The following is a 19657-nucleotide window of genomic DNA, read 5'->3' as shown; positions in this document are numbered from 1 at the left end:
GCTTCTGGGATCATGGACCCAGCCAGGGATTTGTTCTGTAAACTTGCACTTTGAAGGATTTAGTAGTGGGGAGAAATCAGGGCATGATTATAAGCAAAAGGTTGCTTCTGGACTCCTGGATAAGGTTACAGATTTTTTTTTTTTAAATGTAGCTCTTGCAGACAATTCAGACTTTAGAAGATTGCTATGCTCTAAAATTAGTGAAGTTCTCAGGAAGAAAGAAATACAGGTTGGCTAAATTGCTTGATTCCCTTCTTTCCTTCCTTCCTTCCTTCTTTCCTTCATTCCTTCCTTCTTTTCATCATTTTTACCTAAAAGAATGTTATGTTATATTCACCTAACTAGGTTGTTAGTCTACATGGTAAAGCATACCTTGCTTATAAACATTTAGTAGTTTCTAACAATCAAACAATTAAAAAATATGAAGTTGACCTTAAATAGTAACTCTAACAGTGTCCATTAGGGACCCCACAATATTTTTATATAATCCAAATTTTATTTCCAGTTTTGATACTCACTGGTGGTTGCTCAAGCAACATTGACATATTATTAGAAATGTCCTTATTTGGGATGATAACAATATTATATGAAGCAACCCTTTCTTTTGAATCTGTAAATATATTAGAACTCATTCTAATCCAGGCCCAGGATCTGTGCCTTACGTGGGTCAGGTTGAAACTGGGTGAATCTACCACTGATCTCTATTTCATAGGGAAGCACCTACTACACTAAGTTCTGGCTACAGTTTTCCTCTATGAGTGAGTTGGAAAAAAATGATGTTATTAACAAACATTTTGGGGGCTCTGCTGGACCAAAATAGAAATGTTTGGGGGCAAGTCCAGCCCCCCTCCCTCCCCAATAACTCACATCACCTATTCTGTCTTTTCATGGTGCACTTTCACAGTTAGAGAAAGATGTCTGTCTCTTGTAAGCCTTTCCTCACTGTTAATAGAATGTCAGCTTCTGTGGTTCTGGGATAGGGTTGTAGCCCTCCTTTTTCTCTTTGGGACCTAGCCAAACACTTGTGATCAAATAGAAGTGGTTAATAAGAAAATTTCATGTTTCATTTAAAAAATGGTGACGGCCAGCTCATGGCAGATGATCAACAATGGTTTGTTGAATTGAATTGACTTCTGTGCCTCCACATTAAAACGTGCCATTAGGAAGCAGCTGGAGTTGCGGCCCCCGTCCTTTGCGCTCTTGCTGCCCTCTTGTCTGATGCTGGGTTTGGAGGGCTTTGTGAAACGTGTGCAAAATGCAAGACGAAAGACACTTTTGTACTCCAGCAAGCTACTTCCTGGGACTCTTTGCTCCCCAGCATCTCGCTTAAGTACACCCTCTTTCCCATAGTACTTCTTTTCTTCCTGCCTTTGTGCAGGCTCTGTCTTTCCTCAGCCACAAAGAAAACAAAACTGTTTCTGGGGCAGGAAAGGCTGTGCTCTCCGATGTGATGTATTGCTTTCCTTACCAAGAGCCACTATGGAAATACCAGTGTCTAGGAGTAGAGATGTCCACAGTAACAATGCCAGTCCCAGGATATCTTCTGGTGGGAGCCCTTGCGAAGGAATCCCTGAATGATAAGGCATTGCACTTGTGATGAGCACCAGATGTTGTATGGAAGTGATAAATCACTTCATTCTACACTTGAAACTAATACACTATATGCTAACTAACCAGAATTTAAATAAAAACAACAACAACAACAACCACAAAAGAATAATAATAAGGTGTGTGGACCTGCCATCAGTACAGCCCAATATGTCGGTAAGAGTTAACAGCACCTTCAACATCTTTAGAGACAGGGGAGCTCAGATTATGGGTAGAATGGGACAAATTAAACCAAAGCTGGGAAGGAAGGAGTACTTCAATAGGGCTGGGGTGGAGGGGGCGGGGATGATGAATTTGGCAGAGGGTGACAGAATACTGGGAAGGAATACTGGGAATGATTAACGCACTTGCTGCCAAACCCTTGTGACCGAATGGAAATGATTAAGAGAAAAAAAAAATTACTGTTGGTTGTAGAAGATGTTATGTGAAAAATTCATAGCCTTTGAAATGCAGCTAGTTAGATCTGGCCATCTAAATGCAACAAGGAGATCATATGATAATTGTCTTTCTCTGATTGACTTATTTCGCTCAGCATAATACCCCCGAGTTCCATCCACGTTGTTGAGAGGCAGGGCAGAGGGTCGGGGGGTAGGAAAGGAATAAAGGAAACAGGATGGGATCGGGAGGGAGACAAACCATAAGAGACTCTTAATCTCACAAAACAAACTGAGGGTTGCTGGGGGCTGGGAGGGCAGGATAGGGTGGCTGGGTGATGGACATTGGGGAGGGTATGTGCTATGGGGAGTGCTGTGAAATGTGTAAACCTGATGATTCACAGACCTGTACCCCTGAGACAAATATTATATTATATGTTAATAAAAATAATTAAAAAAAATGCAATAAGGACAGAACCTTGCTGGTCTGTCAGTTATTGGTTCCTCAAAAATATTGTCTCTAAAGTCCAGAATATGGGATTCTGTTGTCCGTGAAAGGGTTAGAAAAACATCCTTTTGTTATCTTAGTGAAGAGCACTTGTGAATGTAATCCAACACAGTTCACCTTACACTGGGTTTCTCAACATAGTAAGCAGTATGTGGCTCTTATGTAGCTCTAAAATGGCGTCCCCTTCTCTCCCCACTTGGGATTAATTGCTCCCTCTTTTGTGGGTAAGTAGGATTTTTTGAAGCCCTATTTTGATATTCATGACATTTTTGTTCTTTTCCTGGTAGAAGTTCATGTGTCTGCCTCCTACACTAAACCCGAAGTTCAGAAGGCTCTTTCTCTTCGTGTTGAAACAACAAGCACAAAGTACGGTGCTTAGGATATATAGGATTTACCAAGGTAAGTCTGCAAAATTAAGTAAGTGGGTAACGGGATTTAGCAAGGATATTTCAGCGAGATCGACAGCTCATCTGAATGATGGGGCTGTGGGAAATTTAAACGGAAGGGCTATTAACATGTACAGAGCATGATGTACTTTAAATAGTCTAATTTTTCGGTGAAGTGGAAGCAAATTGATAGGAAAATGTGTTAGGGCCATGTAAAGAGAAATGCTTCTCCTAAGTGCCAACGGGAGAAAGTACCACCATGTTCTGCTGCTCTCACGAGATGGCAGTGAACTGAAGTGTTTGCAGAAGATGTCAGTGTTTTCTGTATGTATCAGTGATGTCTGGGGACGTCCGAGATAAGTCCTGGGACTGGGTTCCCAGACTTATTCCTCAGGTATAACTTTTAGGAATATGTAGAATGCTGCATGATTCTAGTCCACACCGGACTAATTAAATGAGAACATCGTGTCCATGCATTTTATCAAAAAAGGGACTTGGTGGAATACTGTGACAGGTGAAAAGTGAAGGACTCAGAACCACTCTTCCTGACGGGGTTTCATGTTGGAAAGAGCTCGTTTTCCTCACATTGTGGTGCAACAGCAAGGAAGGGCTCTCAGCCAGAAGCTGGAAATAGCTTCATCACCGGGGACCTCACACAGCTGGACATGATAATAATGGTGCCTGCTCACAATAGTGCTCGTCTGGCCAAGGTTCTTGTCTTCCATGGTTTTTTTGTTGTTTGAGTGAAACTCTTACACTGGGCTTTCGCTCACATTTCTAATTTGGGAAAATGTGTGTTTTCTGTTTCACAATGCTTTACTATAAGCCCTCAATTTCCTCTTCCTGGCAATAAAATAGTTCTCATTGCCACAGCAAATGTGATTGGTCTTTTTAAAGGACACCGTAATTGATGGCCTTGCTGAGATAGCTGAGAAGGCGAGCAGAGTTGAAAGACCCATGAGAAAATAATTTCCTTTGCCTATTGATGTCTATGGTTTAGGAAACTGGTGTGAGGCTGACTCTCTCTCAGTGTCTGACTGTGTTGGGTAGTAACATGGTGCGACTCTTCCCCTAGGGCTGTAGCCCTGCTGAAGGCATATCATAGAGTCAGGCCATTGGGAGACCCAGCCTGGAGAATAAAAGACCTTCTCCTGGGGAGTAGCTCCCGCTAGGCCGGCTGTCCAGAGAGAATGGCACAAGCAGATGACCAGGGGGCCGCCACTCACCTCTCAGCCTCTTTAGCCTCTGCTCCCGCCTCCTCCTCCGCACCACCAGCAGGAGTACGAACAGCAACAAGACCCCCACCAGGATGCAGGAAATGGTCACAAGCATCTTGAGCCCCTCGTTGGTTGTCAGGCCTTCTTCGCTTTGCACAACTGACTTAATGAGTGGAGGGATTGTACCTGAAAGCAGGGTCATGGTGTTAGATGACTATTAATGAAGACAGCATGGTGGAGGGTTTAGGGATGACGGTTACAAGAGGCGCGCTGGGTGATCCAAGGGTGTCCAGGGTGATGAGAAATGAAAGGAGTTCTTTATCTAGGTCCTGGCTCATTGATTTACTTTCTCATGCCCCTTCTCTGCCCAACTTGCAACTTACTTGACAAAACATCAAATTAGGATTTGCACAAAGGGTGAAGCCCATTTCTTTGAAAGGGACTTCATTTTGCAATGTACTGCTGGGTGCAGGCACTTGAAAGCACAATGTCCAGGCTGGGTGCTTAAAAAAGCCACATGCGTTTCCCTGAAATGGTCACCCATAGTACAACTGCTTGAAAACCCGCACATCAAAGGAGGAATAATAGGTCTGGCCAGTGCACAGAAGTCTGCAGGGAGACTATACCAGTTATACTGGCTTAAAGAAGCTTTGCATCCCTTTTGGTTTGGTGATTCACTTGCTTTTTTTCTACTTTAGAAACTCTCATTTTAGGGTTAAGAGCTGCAGACAACTTTTCAAAGAGGAAGCATCTGGGTCTACAAACAAGCTCCTTAGTGATCAGGTATTATTATACAGCATCCAGAGATTCAGATTATATAGAATTATCAGGAAACACCCAAGCAGACTGAACTCTGAGCTATCTGAAGCTGCTTTCTAGGCAGAGGCTGAATACGGTGGGCACGGAGACTCAGACATACACCCGCACTATGTGGAGCGTGCATTCCGGCACCTTCCCTTATATGAGATGCTCCATCCCACTGTATTTTCCATGTGAAATAAGGGCCAGGAAGGAAGTCAGTGGTTCAGGAAAAACGATGCAAAAATAATGCAATTTCCATCTGAGCAAAAATGATCTTTATCCTGCACTTAGTAAGTAGAGCAGGGATAATAGAATCCCAGTCCCCTATGTTATCAGCCCAGGTCAGGAAAAGTGTTCTAGCTGTGTCATATTTTTAGCTGGAAACCCACATCTGGGATGCTCAGAACCCACGTAGTGGGATGCAGGTTAAGTTGGTCTGCAAAACCAAGGCAGCACAGGGACATGTGCAAATGTTTGGCTAAGGAAATGGCAGAAGAAAGAGTCAAATACAGACATGGAAGAATCTGAGATCTGACTGGTGTAGGTGTGAGGATAACTGTCAATGTTTGTTTCCCTCCAAGTGAAAGGAAAGTCTTCAGTCAGATATGACAAAAGAGATATTAAAGCTATATATCTATGAGATCAGTTTAAAGAAATCCATAATCCTTTTCAAGGATCAAAAAATACATATTTTTATTTCCTAGTATAATAAAATTATTTCAGATTTCAGGAACTTAAATGTAGCTCACAGAACTTTTGCATGGTTAAAATCTAAGTTCATGGATAAAATGCAAACATCATTTTTTTTTTAAGAGGACAAGCATTTAAATTCTTTGGTGTGCTCTGTAAGTTTGGATCACGTTTCAAATTCTTCATGTGAGTGGTTTCTAGTTAAAAGATTATCATGACCATGTCACCAGTGTGCACACTGGAGCCCAGCACTCTGGTATCTACAGATTATAGAGAAGCTCCGTGCCAGCGTGTGATTATTGTAAGTCAATTAATGTAAGCCAATAAGCTAAAGTAAGAACTATGCTTCCTGCCCAAATGTGTACCTGCTAGCAGAAGACTTTGGGGAACACTTAAAAGCAAAGTAAAGAGTTTGGTAAGTCAAAGTCCTTTATTCTGTAAGGTCAAAGAATTAAACCATGTTGAAGAGAAAGCCAGTAGGAAGGGCTACTCTGCCTGTGGGTGGTGCTTTGGGATGGGATACTTTGAGTGACATCACTTGTAACTGAAGGCTAGGAAATTAGACAGAGGGCACCCACAAAGAGCATTGGTTCTTGAGTAGTAGGTTTGCAATCCAGAAGCTGGGCAAGCCATTCCAGGGCCATGGGGGTGGAGTGCACTGCAGAGGCAGGACTCCAGGCTGGTGTCAACAATATCAAGAAAACTTCTACCTAAAGATCTTCCTACATGCAGGAGGCTGGAAATGCTGGAGGCCAGACAGGCTTCTGGCTGGGGAGGACTTCGTGGTGACATGGCCCTGGGCAGGAGATGTGGGATGGGTTTCCAGTGAGCCAGAGCAGGAAGAACTTGTTCTGAGCCCTCCAGGAGAGTCCCAGAGAAAATGACCAAATGAGGATCCCAGTCTACATCACCTCATTAGCTTGAGGGTCCTTGGGTTCATGGACACTATCCTTGGGATAGTATAAACTGCACTCCCAGGAAGTGGGAGTTTGCTGGAGCTTTAATTAAGCAAGATCCCAAATACATACAAGCAGAGGAGGGAACCACTCTTTAGCTTGCCTATGGATGAATAAAGTAGGGTATTTGCTTGGATGCAGACTTTCTGGACCAAGCCATCCAACACTGTGCTCTGACCTGGTCAGTGGAACAGGCCAGAAATCTTGGAGGGGTGGGGGATGCTAAGCCAGGATCTCCCAACATCCTGAAAAATTGTGGCAGGTCTTACCTTGTGATTGAGCACCTAACTCAGTCACCACTTTACCCTGAGTGAAAGTCACTGCAAAGCTGTAGAAATCAGCACCAACATATAGTTGCTTAAGACTTTCTAAAGTTCCTTAACCTCCTAACAGTCAATGGCCCTCTATCTTTCAGCTTCACTGGGTTGGGCATTTGTGCAGATATCAATCAATGGCCTTGATACTAGTGGTAGAAAAAAAAAAGATAAAATTTCCTATTGCTTATTTTTGGTTGACTAAACAGCACAAGATACCTTGCCTGGTTTTCAGAAAGTCCAAGCAAATTGCACATGTGGTGGGGGGAGGGGCAGGACACACACCAACATCCTATGATATTATATTACTTTCATCAGTGCCTGCATTTCTGCTCAGGGACTACCAGAAGCTCTGGTACCATGAAGACTGTTTCTGCCCATGCAGTCTAAAGGCTAAATGAGAGCAAAGACGGAGTTATGTGGGTTGGGATGCGGTGGGGAACAGGTGGGGAGACAACAAAAGCAGTGTTAGCGCAGAGTCATTGACAACGCACAGAACCACGTGTTTGGTAAGGGAAGGTAAAGAATCCTTCAGCCCGAAGAGAAATCACTCCTGCACCACGATTCCCTAAGGAGATTCCCAGTGGCTCTCAGGGCCTTATTTCTGGAGCAGATCCAGGTCCCGTGAACACAGTGAGCTAGGGAATCCCACAAGGAGCCAGCTGAATGGCTCTGAACCCTAAAGGGATCTGTGGGCACTGGTCACTCTGTGCCCAGGATGAATGTTGAATGGGAAAGGGACTGTAAGCACATGCATGTGTGGGAGGGCCACAAAGCCAGCCAGCTTACTGCCATCGTAGTTGAGCGTGGCGAAGTTGGCCTGCTTCTCCGCACAGCCAGCACTGTTGCACACCCTCATCTGCAGCTCGTACCACGTGGCTTCCTGCAGGTCGTACAGGATATAGGACTTGGAGAGAGAGGTCCGCTGAGCTGTGGTCCAGACGGTGGTCCCAAAGGGTCTGTACTCCAGTGTGAAGGAGGTGATTGGACAGCCGCCATCATTCCAACCGATAAGATTCAGCCTCACACGTGTGGTGTTGATGCTGGCGAAGAGTTCTTGCTCCTTGGAGAACTGGGGTTCTGTGGGAGAATGCACAGTCATTCAGCTCATGGGACCAGCTCATGGGATACAGGAATGCTGGTCATCAGGGTTGTCATGAATTTCCTCTTGGCTGCTTTCCCCACCTGGGTGAGGAGCTCAGTTCAAGTCTGGGTCAGAGACCAGTCCCAATTTGTCCACTATTTATAGGGACCTATGGACCAGTGGGCTGTCTCCAACTATAATAACCTAGGTATGAGAGGGAAAATTGGGTGGGTAGAGGTTATCATTATGCATGTCAGAGCTCCTAAAGAAAAATGCTATTTTCATATGTGTGTTTCCTTGAGTGATTCTGAAGGAACCGTACTATGTGCTGAGATGACCTATTTCCGCTCTTGTGTGGAGGGATGTGACTCAAGATAAGTCTAATTGGATTTCAGAAGTTCCAAATGGTGTCTCTTGTGACCCAAGCACTTCACTCGAGCCCAGGGACCTAATGGATATATTTCTGCATAAATTAATCCCTCATCCTCTGAACCCTTGTTAAATCTTAACCAAAACTCAGGTGCCAGATCCAAGTAACACCTTTGCCTTCCCATCTCTGGCTCTTTTGCTATCCAGTGTGGCCCTGTGCACCAGATGAGAGTCATATGTGAGGGGAAGCTCCAAAGACCCTCTCTTCACTGCCTCACCTAGACTTCTGTGCCACTGTACCCCTTCCCTTACTGGTGCCCCCAGACTAAAATGTCACTGCTGAGCACCATTTCTGCCCTCCACCCCGCACCACCCAGCAGTTTATCTCCTCAAAGATTAATGTTTCAGATTAAAAAACCAGCTCACATTAATGGTCAACAGTCTATCCCATTCCATTCCCACCTGAAAAGTGGGTCCTTGGAGACAATAGGACAGTTATGGATAGATGAAGCATGGGGTGACAGAGGGAGAAGCTCACACTAGAGGGTGTGAGGGTAAGGTGAGAGAGTCAATGATGTATTTCATGATGACCCAGCCAGGGCAATTTATGTAGGCACCAAAGCCCCTGGTTTGCAAATGACACTCTTCATTTTTATTGTAAATGGGATAATGAAGGGAGAGAACCATGTATATCCTCTGAGGACCAGCTATCTCTCTCATTACACTGCACACTCCAAACCCGTTTTGGGAATAACAAAGTTCAAACTCACAAACAAGCATGCAAATATATGACGCATTATCTGTGATTGCAATGCCCCATTCAGTTAGGGAAGCAGAGGAAATGCAGACAGCAAGCGGAAGGCATACGTACCTTTCCCCAACGTTTTCGCTTCTATGATTTCACTGATGCGTCCCGGTCCCACTCCGTTTTGGGCAGTTAGAGTGAACTTATACCAAGTGCCACACTTCAGATTTTCCAGGCGGTGAGAACGTTCACTTGGGCTGATTGGAAAACTTCCCCACTGTTCACTGTTATCCTCGGAGTACTGCAATATGTACCCTACAGAACACAAGAAATATTCAAAAGAATCTTATTTCCTTTCTACTAGGAGTTGGTGGGTGTTGGCATTTTGTATGGGATGAGAGTTCTCAGCATTCATCCATCTCTAGAGGAAAACATCTGAAGACTCCCTGATGCCAAGAAGTCGGACCCAGGCTCTGAGGAGTGCTGTGATGATGTTCTGATTAGCATTTAGGCCACGCCATATATTACTATGTTGTATTGCTAATTGGTATGTTGAAAATAAAACTACTTTCTCCCCATTTCCTTTTAAAAGGTGTAGCAGGCAGCAGAGGATGGACACTAAGTCTCTAGAAATCTGCCCTCAGCCCACATGTGCCTGAATCTTTGGGTATCGACATGGTCTGAAGTGGCATTATTTTTAAGAGTACCAAAGCTCTGGAAAAGGGATATGTTGTCAAGGGGGTAGGAATCTCCTCAACCAGAGGCTACCCAGTCTGCAATCCCTAAGGGAACTGGCTTTAAATCCTGTAGACATCCCAACATTTCTTTATTTTATTTTATTTTTTAAAATTATTTATTTATTTTTTTCCTTTTCAGTGTTCCAGAATTCATTGTTTATGCACCACACCCAGTGCTCCATGCAATACGTGCCCTCCTTAATACCCACCACCAGGCTCACCCAGCCCCCCAACCCCTCCCCTCCAAAACCCTCAGTTCGCTACTGAGTCCACAGTCTCTCATGGCTCATCTACCCCTCCGATTTCCCCAAGTCACTTTTCCTGTCCGTCTCCCAATGTCCTCCGTGTTATTCCTTATGCTCCACAAATTAGCAAAACCATATGATAATGGACTCTCTCTGCTTGATTTATTTCACTCAGCATAATCTAACATTTCAACAGTCACCTGACTTCTCCTTAGTCTGAAAAATCCCTCCAAAAGTTCGATTCTGTACATGATAACTGTCACCTGTATTTCCATGATCTCGAACATCAAGTGTCCTTTTCTTGAGTGCTCACCAGGTGCCAGCTCTGTCCTTAGCCCGCTGCATTCATTACCTCACATAACCCCCTAGATGATAGTGATTATTGTCCCTGTGGTGCAGAGCAAGATACTGAGGTCTAGACAGGTGAGATGACCATTCAAGGGCCCTGTAAGTCAGTGAGAGTCAAACCCTACCTTCAGAATCTGAAGCCAGCTCTCCTGGCCCTTGTGATGACCAGGACATTCCTCCATGTTATAGTCACCATTCCTGTTAACCCAGTCACTTCCTGGGAGGGGGAAAATAGGTCCAGTTTTCTCTGTCCCCATCTCCTCCATGTTCACACCCAGACAACCCAGGACCAGCCTGCCTGGTGTATGGCGTCCTCACCCTGGTGGACTGCTAGTATCCTCTGGCCTTTGGGGCTATATTTTTTAAACACAGGTAAAGCGCTTCTCAGCTCCACACTACAGAGGCTTTTAAGCTCACACTGGCAACATCAAATGTTTTGCAGACCTCTCATATGGAGGTCACATGCCCTCAATTCTTCTGTGGTCAGGGTCTGTATCTTCCCTACTCTTTGCTCCTTCTCATCCCTCTGGCCCTTTGCTGCCTTGGGATCCCTCCTCTTTTCCAAACTTCATTTTCTATTTGAGTCTCCTTGATCTGTACCCCTCAAAGCTCCTGCAGTACCTGACAGGTGGGTGAGGGATCTGGGTACCCCATGCTCTTACTGTCATACCTGGGTTCCACTCCAGCTCTGTCCAAACCACCTCCCTGCTGCCCTGAACATCATGGGAAGAACACTTCCCTTCTGATTTCTTCTGACCAAATCACATCTGGGAAGTTCTTGTAACCCTTGGCAATAGGAGCTCCCATGCCAATGGCTTTGGCTACCACTGTGTTTCAGGGACTCCTTGTTGTCTTTCCTTGGAAACTCTTCATTACTAAAATGGCTTCACCTTCAAGACCTTCTGCTCTGACACTTCCAGCACCACCTTTCCCAGGCTCTCACACTTACAGAACTCAAACTCTAGTTGAGCCTTGAATTCCAGAGTCCATTGAACTCTTGCCTCAATGCCCCATTTTTCTTTTCCATAACAATGTTCTCTAATCAGTCTAGAACCTTCTGTAGACCATTTCCTCAAGGAGCCTATTTTCACACACTACTCTAATTCTAGCCACATGTTTTCTGCCAGTTAGCAGCTCCGGTAAACAGCAATCCAGTCTTCCTCCCAGGTGCCCAGCCCCACTTGACAGTGTCATGAGACTGTGAAATTGTGACCACCACAATTTGGGCTATTTATACACAGCTGGGGCCTCACTCCCTCTTGAAAATGGCTTTGTTGGTCTATTAATGACTCCCTGTGCATTTTACATGGTAGCTGTTACAAATCTTCCCCCACACTCCTCAAACCTACAAACACAACCTCTCATCCCCAATCAGCCAACTATTTAAAAAAAATAAATTCACTGTTTTCTTAAAAAAAAAAAAAAAGGAAGATCCTCCCCTTTACTCAGACTGACAAATGTTTAACAACTGGCTGTAAAAAAAAAAAAATTAGAGCCTGGACTAGTATCATTTCTCATTTTGGGGGCATGTAACTATCCCCACCTTGTGTGTGTCACTGGGTATAAGGGGAGAAAGAGATAGGACAGCTTGCTTTCATGAGCTATAAGGAGTTAACTCTAGCACACTGCTGGCTTCACCCTGAAGTGACCCCCTAATTCCAGTTGTCTGCTCAACCTCCCCACTCAGAAGAAGGGATGTCCTCTGCTTTTGGAAGTCCCCTCCCATGTGCTCTAGGACCAGCCCCCCACTCCTGTGCAATTTTGGTATGTTCCTCTGGGTTCTCTTCTTTCCCTGTGGCCACAGCTAGCTCAGAATGATGTTTCTCCAACTCTACACAGGCTAGGATTTTCACACTATATTCTTTTCTGCTATAGACTAAATGTAAAACTTGGTGCAAATAGAACATTTCCTGCCTAAACTCTAGGTTCCCCATCTTTTCGTGCTTTATAAATGAGAAAAATAACTGTTTAATTAGTAATTAAATTATATTAGTAGTTACTAATTACTTGAATGAACGATTGAATACAGGGGTGAATGAATGATGGAGTACTGACAACATGGGGAAGAAACAGTATGCAGAATCTTGGGGGATAGATTACCAAATTCCTTCTTTTCTGCCTTTGTTAATCTTTCACTCAGATTGGAGGAACAATGGTAATTTTGTGAATGAGATGCCTTGGATGAATGATAGGTTTCAGTAAATACCATAAAAATAGATGTGTGGCTTGCAGTTTAAGTAGTGGGGAATTAATTATAATGAACACATAACAATTATTTGGTGGAGATGTGTCACTTATTAGCCTGGGGGTAGTGACAGTCCAGTACTGTGGGCAAGGTATTGCTCATTACCTCTGATGGAACTGCCCCCATTGTCTCCAGGAAGCCATGAGAGTGTAATGGAAGAAGATGTCGTTTTGGACACTGTAAGTCGAGGCTGATCGGGTGGAACTGGATAGGAAACAGTTTTTAGAAAACAAGAATTAGTTTTTCACATCTTTAATCTGCTTTAACAGCCATTTACCAAATCATTTTTAACAGCCATTTATTAAATAAGTGTTTTAGGTTGCCAAAATATGCAATTCACTTCTGTCAAAATGTCTCTCTATTTAGTTGATGTCCTTGGTTAAAGAGATAGAGCAGAGTGAATCTATTATTTAATGAAAATTCAACCACATTTCTACTTGGATTTATATCTAACTCATTTCCTCACTGATCCCTTTAATTTCTGAGTCGTTCATCACTGATTGAAATCTTCTTTAAACTTACTAAGGATGCTTGCATTACTCTGAATTTCAGCCATGATCCAAGTGAGAAAGATAAATGGCATCCACTTAGCTGTTCTGTTCCCAGGGATGTGACAGGGGAAGGAGGAGTGGGGGAGAGGAGATTGGGTGAAGGAAGAGTAGGGAGGGAGGGGAGGAGGGGAGAGTGGCTAGTGCGAAAAAGAATTGCAAAAATTTCCACTTTTTTTAGCTACTTCCCCAAGATGCAACACACACACACACACACACACACGCTCAGCTCTGGAAGTCAAAGGTGTGCCATTGAGGGGCTGTCCATGAAATTGCACACTTGTACAAGGTTTGAAGAGTACATGCTTCCTACCAGTGGGCCTCAATATTAGCTTGGATCAGCACCAAGGACAGAAACATTGAAGAAATGCATAATCACATTATGCAAATTATATAGAAATTTCCCGTAAAATGTCCATCTCTTTTTCATTGAAAGAGGTCCATATGTATTAACCCAAAAGTATGAAAACCTGACCTGTCTATTTAGATTCACGATATCACGTCAATCTTCTGAAAAACCATGGAATTCTGTCGACTCCAATTTACTTGAAATTTCAGATCAATTCTGCATTATTATCTTTTTAAATATAGTTGTTCTCCTGTTCCCCTCCACTGAGGACAACCTGATTTTATTTTTACTCACTGTGATTTATTAATGTGGCAGCACTTAAATCCAAAGAAGCACACCCTTTGGTTTTTCTACTAATAAAATATCACTCTGAACCCAGTCAGTGGCCATTTGGGATTTTACACATGATTTTAATTTAACTATCTTGAATTTGTCACATACATTTTGTATTTGATGTCAAGAAAAACCACATATGGTGTATTAAAGACCTAACTAAATATTGGGGCAATATTCTTAGAGTTTCAGTTGGAGACTTTTTAACATACATTGTATATAAAAGTTTAGTTAATTAGCAGATAAAAGACCTCAGTTCAGACTTATTTTTTGTTTGTGTTTTCTGGGTTCCCCTACACATACATAGAATAAACCATGCAATTAGCAGAAGTTATCAAGGACTTTCTCAGTGATGCACGCATCAAGAAAAATGAGACCAGGCTCTCTATATGCAAAACTGTAAATAGTGTTATCTTTGGGATTATAAGTGTTTTTATTTTCTTTGATTTGCTGCAGTACATTTTCCAAGATGAACAAGCATATCTTATCGCAATATGAAAATAGCAATTAGCTCTTTAGAAAGGCTGATCTTTAAGTTTGTTCAATTTTACTCTTTGCATATAGGCATACATATAAAAATATCATTTAAAAGAGCCTTCAAACTCTGTACCTTGCACTTGCAAATTTAAAATAATTTCATCTGATCCCCAGTTGTTATTGGCAATGCAGCTGTAGTAGCCAGAGTCCTCCGCCTTCACGGTACGGATGACAAAGCTGCCGTTGCTGAAGACGCTCCTCCGCCCATCAATCGTTACTAGGCTGGGTGTCCCGTTACTACCTCACAGGAAGAAAAGGGCACAGATTAAAGAAATTACAATCCAAATTAGCTGAGGCTGGGGAAAAGCATGAAGACTCTCTCTGAGGTCAACTGCACACTTGGAACAAAATTGCGATGACATGACAAAAACAATCAAGTAGCTGGATTTCGTTCTTTGCAGAGAGTGCTCTGCGGAGGTCAGACCTGTGAGGGGGCTTGGGTTCTGCTTCTCCTCCCTCCACCATGCAGGCACCAGCCACCTCCTCTTGGGAATTCCTTCTGGGGCAGAAATGCCATTTTGACCCACTCACATAGGGACAACTAAATGTGGGGGTTGCTTGTGGACTTGCTTACATTTATAGTTGTTAATGATTTTGACCCCCAAAAAAGTGAACTGTGGTCTCTCAAGAGGGTGATGGCGTTGGTCCTACAATACAAAGAATTCCCTTGCCATTATAATCGCTGCCATGGTGGCTGCTGTCCAGCCATCCCCATGTCAGGCAGAATGCCTCTTTACCCTGGGAGCTTATTTATTTCCTTGGATTAACTGATTTTAAAGGACGAGAAAAGTGGTCCCTGGACCAAGGCCATTATTTCAATAGTTTATGTCTTTTAAGTGCTTTTGATTAAAATAGGCACTCTTCTGAATCCATTTTATATCAAATCTCCATGCTCATTAGTGAATTGTCAGCTCTTTATTTATATCCTAATTTCGTCCTCTGAACATAGAGAAAGCACTTAGAAAAGTTACAGGATAGAATACATCTCACCCACTTTCTGCCTCCTTTCTCAACTGCTATTATATTAATAATTACTACTGAGTATGGAAAACCAGATTTTATATTAGCTAAGTCCTAATGCATTCTGTCTCTTAAAGTCATTTCTCAGAGCATTTGAGGTAGGGTTAGTTGGACCATCATGTTGGAAGGAGAAAGACAGGTGCAGGTCTCCTATGAAGTCCGGCATGTCCATCTCAGTTATACAGGAAATTTACATGAAAAAGTGCAGAGATTATAGGTTGGTTAAACTATTTTCCCTGCAAGTATTCTGTTGTGAATTAAAGGTTCTGAATGTATGGAAGACAGACACAACACACCAGAACCCTTTTAGCACTAACTCCAAGATCCCATACCCCTACCCCACTGCCTCTCCCATCTCAGAAGAGTTGGTGTTTCCTGGAATTTTCATGAGTGGAAATGAATACAGCATTAGACACCAGACCCAACCTAATATATCTGATGTAATCTCTTAGAGTTTCACGAAAGGCATACATTAGGTTACTGGTTACCTGTCTTTCATCCATTTTACTGCAGGAGAAGGGTCCCCAACAGCTTTACAAGGCAAGGCGATGTCCTTCATCCACGGGGTGGTCACTGTGCCGCTGAAGGTCAGGATTCGTGCTGGAGCTGGAGCACCAAACACAGCAGAAGCCCCGTCATGCCACAGCCGCATCGACACAAAAGCCAAAATGACCCTCCCCCATATAGGGACACCCTCCAGAAGGATGAATGCAGCACAGCCAATTAATGACACACCTGCCAACACTCCTCTTTGGTGTCAGGATGTGTATAAGGGATTTTTCTAGTAAGAACACACAAATAGCTGGGAATCCCTATGGCAGCGTTTGACTAAACATGAAGAGCCCAAATTAAATATCTGCGTCTTCATACACCCAGCAGCCCCAAGCTGTGTCTTCTACGAGCCCAGTTGTTTGTCGAGCCCTTTATTAAACAACTTATCTCAACACCAAGAACTGCCTGTTAAAATGCACTTTTAATATCAGAAAGAATAGACCATTCAAGGCATAAAGTGCTAAAAGAAGGATGAGTAACACGTAACAACTTCTCTTTATCATTTTGTGGTATGCTCCTGACTTTATTGTGTCAGCCTGATCTTCAGCACGGACGTTAAGGAAAATAAATGCTTTCCAAGCAGCTTTTCTTGAACAACAACTGTTTGCTTGGGACGGTGATTCAGAGGCTCCTATGGGAGCATTGGCCAGAGGCATCTGGCACCAGCATAGTCCCAAAGTAGCAGGAGTAGAGAGGAAAAAGCCCAGGTGGACCTACATCAGCAGGGGCTTTCTTGAAGACTGAGGAGCCCTGCACTGAGAGGTTCTTAACACTACCTTCCTGAGGGAGACATAGAAGCTGACACCAAGACCCCAGCCTTCCAGAGGCAAAACAACGTGCCCCATCTTTGCCACGCATTGGGATACTGTCTTCTGGGAAGCTCCCTCTGGAAGCTCAGCCAGGCCAGAGAAACAGTCACTGAAACCACTTATGAAAGGTGGCCCCAATCTGATTCTGGAGCCATAAGGATGGGACCAGTGTTGGGACCCTGAATCATCAGACCCCTGAGGGTTTGGACTGGCCAGTGGCCATAGATGGAGCCAAGTCTTTACAGAGGCATCCTGACCTAGAACACAAGCCTTGGTCATTAAGGTCTACCACACAACTCCTATTTTTGTTGTTCTGAGTACGTTGGGCCAGAGCTGAGACAGAAATGAAATGCCATTGGTCTCAGAAGCTGGGTCCGTTTTACACAGCAAGCGTCACCGCAGGCTCTTCCTTCTCGGACCAGGGTCTTCAGAGATGGTTCATGGATGGCAAAGACCACATTTTCAGTTACTGACCTTCTGATTTCTCATCATAACAAAAATACCCTGGCCAGGGAGCATCAGATTTCTGCCATTGGTGGTTTGGCATTTTCCATTTCAGACCCTTCAGACCATCCTTTTATAGGATGAGGAACATCTTTGCTATAAAACTGAGATGATTAGGAAACCCAGCTAGGGTTAGGGGCTTCCAAGCTTTTAGACGTCTCCCCCTTCCTACACACTGAATCCCAGAAGCTACGCGCATGGTGGGTTGTGTGTGAGTGAAATGTATTTACTTTCTATCTGCAATAGTATTCAAAATGGGGCAGCATTCTCTTTTCCCCCCCTTGCTATTTTATTCTGTCTTTTTCTTAGCTATCACATTAATAAGAATGTCATTAAGAGTTCTTAAAAGTAAAACTGGAATCTTGGAATGTTCTCTTACATTCTCTTTTAGACACCTAGCAGGCTTGTTAGTAATAAATTGCCAGTGTGGTGTATTCCAAAATCAGGGGGCATCTCCTGCTGGCCTAGAATTGTGAGGTTAGTACACTTATTCATGAAAACTGCTAATTTAGTGGTACCCTAAACGCTGAGTGGTAGCAATTATCAGAAATAGAATAAGAATATTCTGTGCCTATATGTGCTTTTTAGGACCAGTATAACACCTCAACGTGCAGATTCTTTATTGGTTTTTAGGAACTTTTATTCTTTAGTGACTCTGACTTCCCGCTGTTAACTAAGGCCTTTATGTATAGTATTCTATCAATAGAAGAAGAAGTAAATATTTTATTACATTTATAAATTTCCAAATTCCATATTTTCTGCTTTAGAAGTTTGATGCTTGCTTTTGATGTAAGAAGGACTTCCTTGGGAAGTTGCTATGTAGTGATTTTCACCTACCCAAGGGGTGAGGATAGGCTCATTTCCCTTACTTTCCTTAAGATGCTCTGAGTTGTAAACCACCCACCCTTAGCACTGTGTTCACTTCTAGGAGGATTCTCTTCTGATTTGCACAAGAGCCCAGTGCCAGCTAGCAGCAGCCTTATTTCTTAAGCTGAAACATGATAGCACGTGTTCTGATTTTCTGGTGATTTTTAGGGCATCATAAGCTTTATTTCTGGTAGAGGAGGGATTTAAAAACAGTCCAATGAGAGTGGGAAATGAGGTCTTTCCTACAGTGGCACACCTTTAGCTAATGGCTCCACCATGATGATTTCACTGCTGTTGCCTCTCCCAGCTGAAGTCACGGCTACCACCCAGACACTGTACTGACGGTTCCGACTCAGGTTGGGAATTCTGTAGGAAAATGAGTCAGGAGAGGCTTCAAACTCGCTGATCACCTGTGAGAGGAGACATAAATGTTCCCACATTCAAGGAGGCAAATGGCACACATGGATTTCCTAAAGGCACAGTTATTAATATGTTATCTATCATAAGAAACAAAAGCCACGGCTAATCCTTTTCTAAAAGGCTGGGATATAAGATATCAATAGACGTGTAGAGAGCTTACGTTTCTCCATGCAGCATCTTTCACAGCTACCAAGGAGAGATTTAAGCCCTGAAATTATGGGTTATGGCACATCTGTTTTATGCTGAGATAGAGTAATGAAAACAGATTTACCGTCCTACCCAAAACAACCTAAGAGCACTCAAGAGTATATGAAACCAGTCTCAAAGCCATTGCACATCAGGTAATGAAGAACAGAACTCTCTGAAATATGGGAAATAAAGGAAGTGAGCCTACAATTGAGGGTTTTACATTTTGTGAGAGCCTCCAGGCCATAGCACAGAGAGGGAGCCCAGGAGGAGCCCAGAGGCTTCCCTGAGTTGAGAATTTACACCTGAGAGACTGGGAAGAAGCTGGAACTCAGAGGACAGAGCTACATAGAGAGAGAACTTCGGGGATTGGAAGAGGGTCCCACATGGATATTCAGCAGAGCAGATCTGTGCAGGTATGAGAGGAAACTACCAGAGACTAGAGAAAGAACTACCTGAACAGATTGGAGGTCACAGTGCCCAGCATTTACACAGGGCTGGGAATAGTGCCTGTTCCACCAGGCACATTGGGAGACGTCAAGTTTCACTGGGCATTGGATACAATGCATCAGGGTCTTACCTTGGTGGTGGGGAATAGTTAGGCCTAGACTGAACACCACACTGGTACTGCCTAACAAATATTAAAAGCAAAATGCATATAGATGAAATTGTCATAAAGTAACTTAACTGCATCTCAGATCAAAAGTCAGAATATTTACAGCAGTAAAAATATCCAGTACTCAATAAGGAAAAATTCATAATGTTTGACATCCAATAAAAATTTTCCAATATGAATGACCCAAATACCCATCAATTGATGAGGGATAAACAAAATGTGTGTTGTATCCATACCAAAGACTATTATTCAACAATAGAAAGAAGTGAAGTACTAATACATGTTAACT

At 43.3% G+C, this 19657-nt stretch overlaps 1 protein-coding gene across 1 annotated transcript in view; it reads right to left on the bottom strand.

Moving 5' to 3' along the window:
* The window catches only part of DSCAM (DS cell adhesion molecule), a 780684-nt gene that overhangs the window by 43871 nt on the left and 717156 nt on the right, over positions 1–19657 (bottom strand). The window contains exons 23-29 of the mRNA XM_047708625.1: positions 18403–18556; positions 15903–16020; positions 14468–14631; positions 12733–12831; positions 9179–9367; positions 7644–7934; positions 4103–4279 (exon numbers count right to left, since the gene is read on the bottom strand). Of these exons, the coding sequence (XP_047564581.1) occupies positions 4103–4279; positions 7644–7934; positions 9179–9367; positions 12733–12831; positions 14468–14631; positions 15903–16020; positions 18403–18556 (1192 nt within the window). The remainder of the gene's footprint in view (positions 1–4102; positions 4280–7643; positions 7935–9178; positions 9368–12732; positions 12832–14467; positions 14632–15902; positions 16021–18402; positions 18557–19657) is intronic.

This window comes from Lutra lutra, chromosome 1 (assembly GCF_902655055.1).
Source record: "Lutra lutra chromosome 1, mLutLut1.2, whole genome shotgun sequence".
Classification (NCBI taxonomy): domain Eukaryota; kingdom Metazoa; phylum Chordata; class Mammalia; order Carnivora; family Mustelidae; genus Lutra; species Lutra lutra.
The sequence above is the reverse complement of the archived record's forward strand: the minus strand, read 5'-3'. Positions and strand labels throughout refer to the sequence as shown.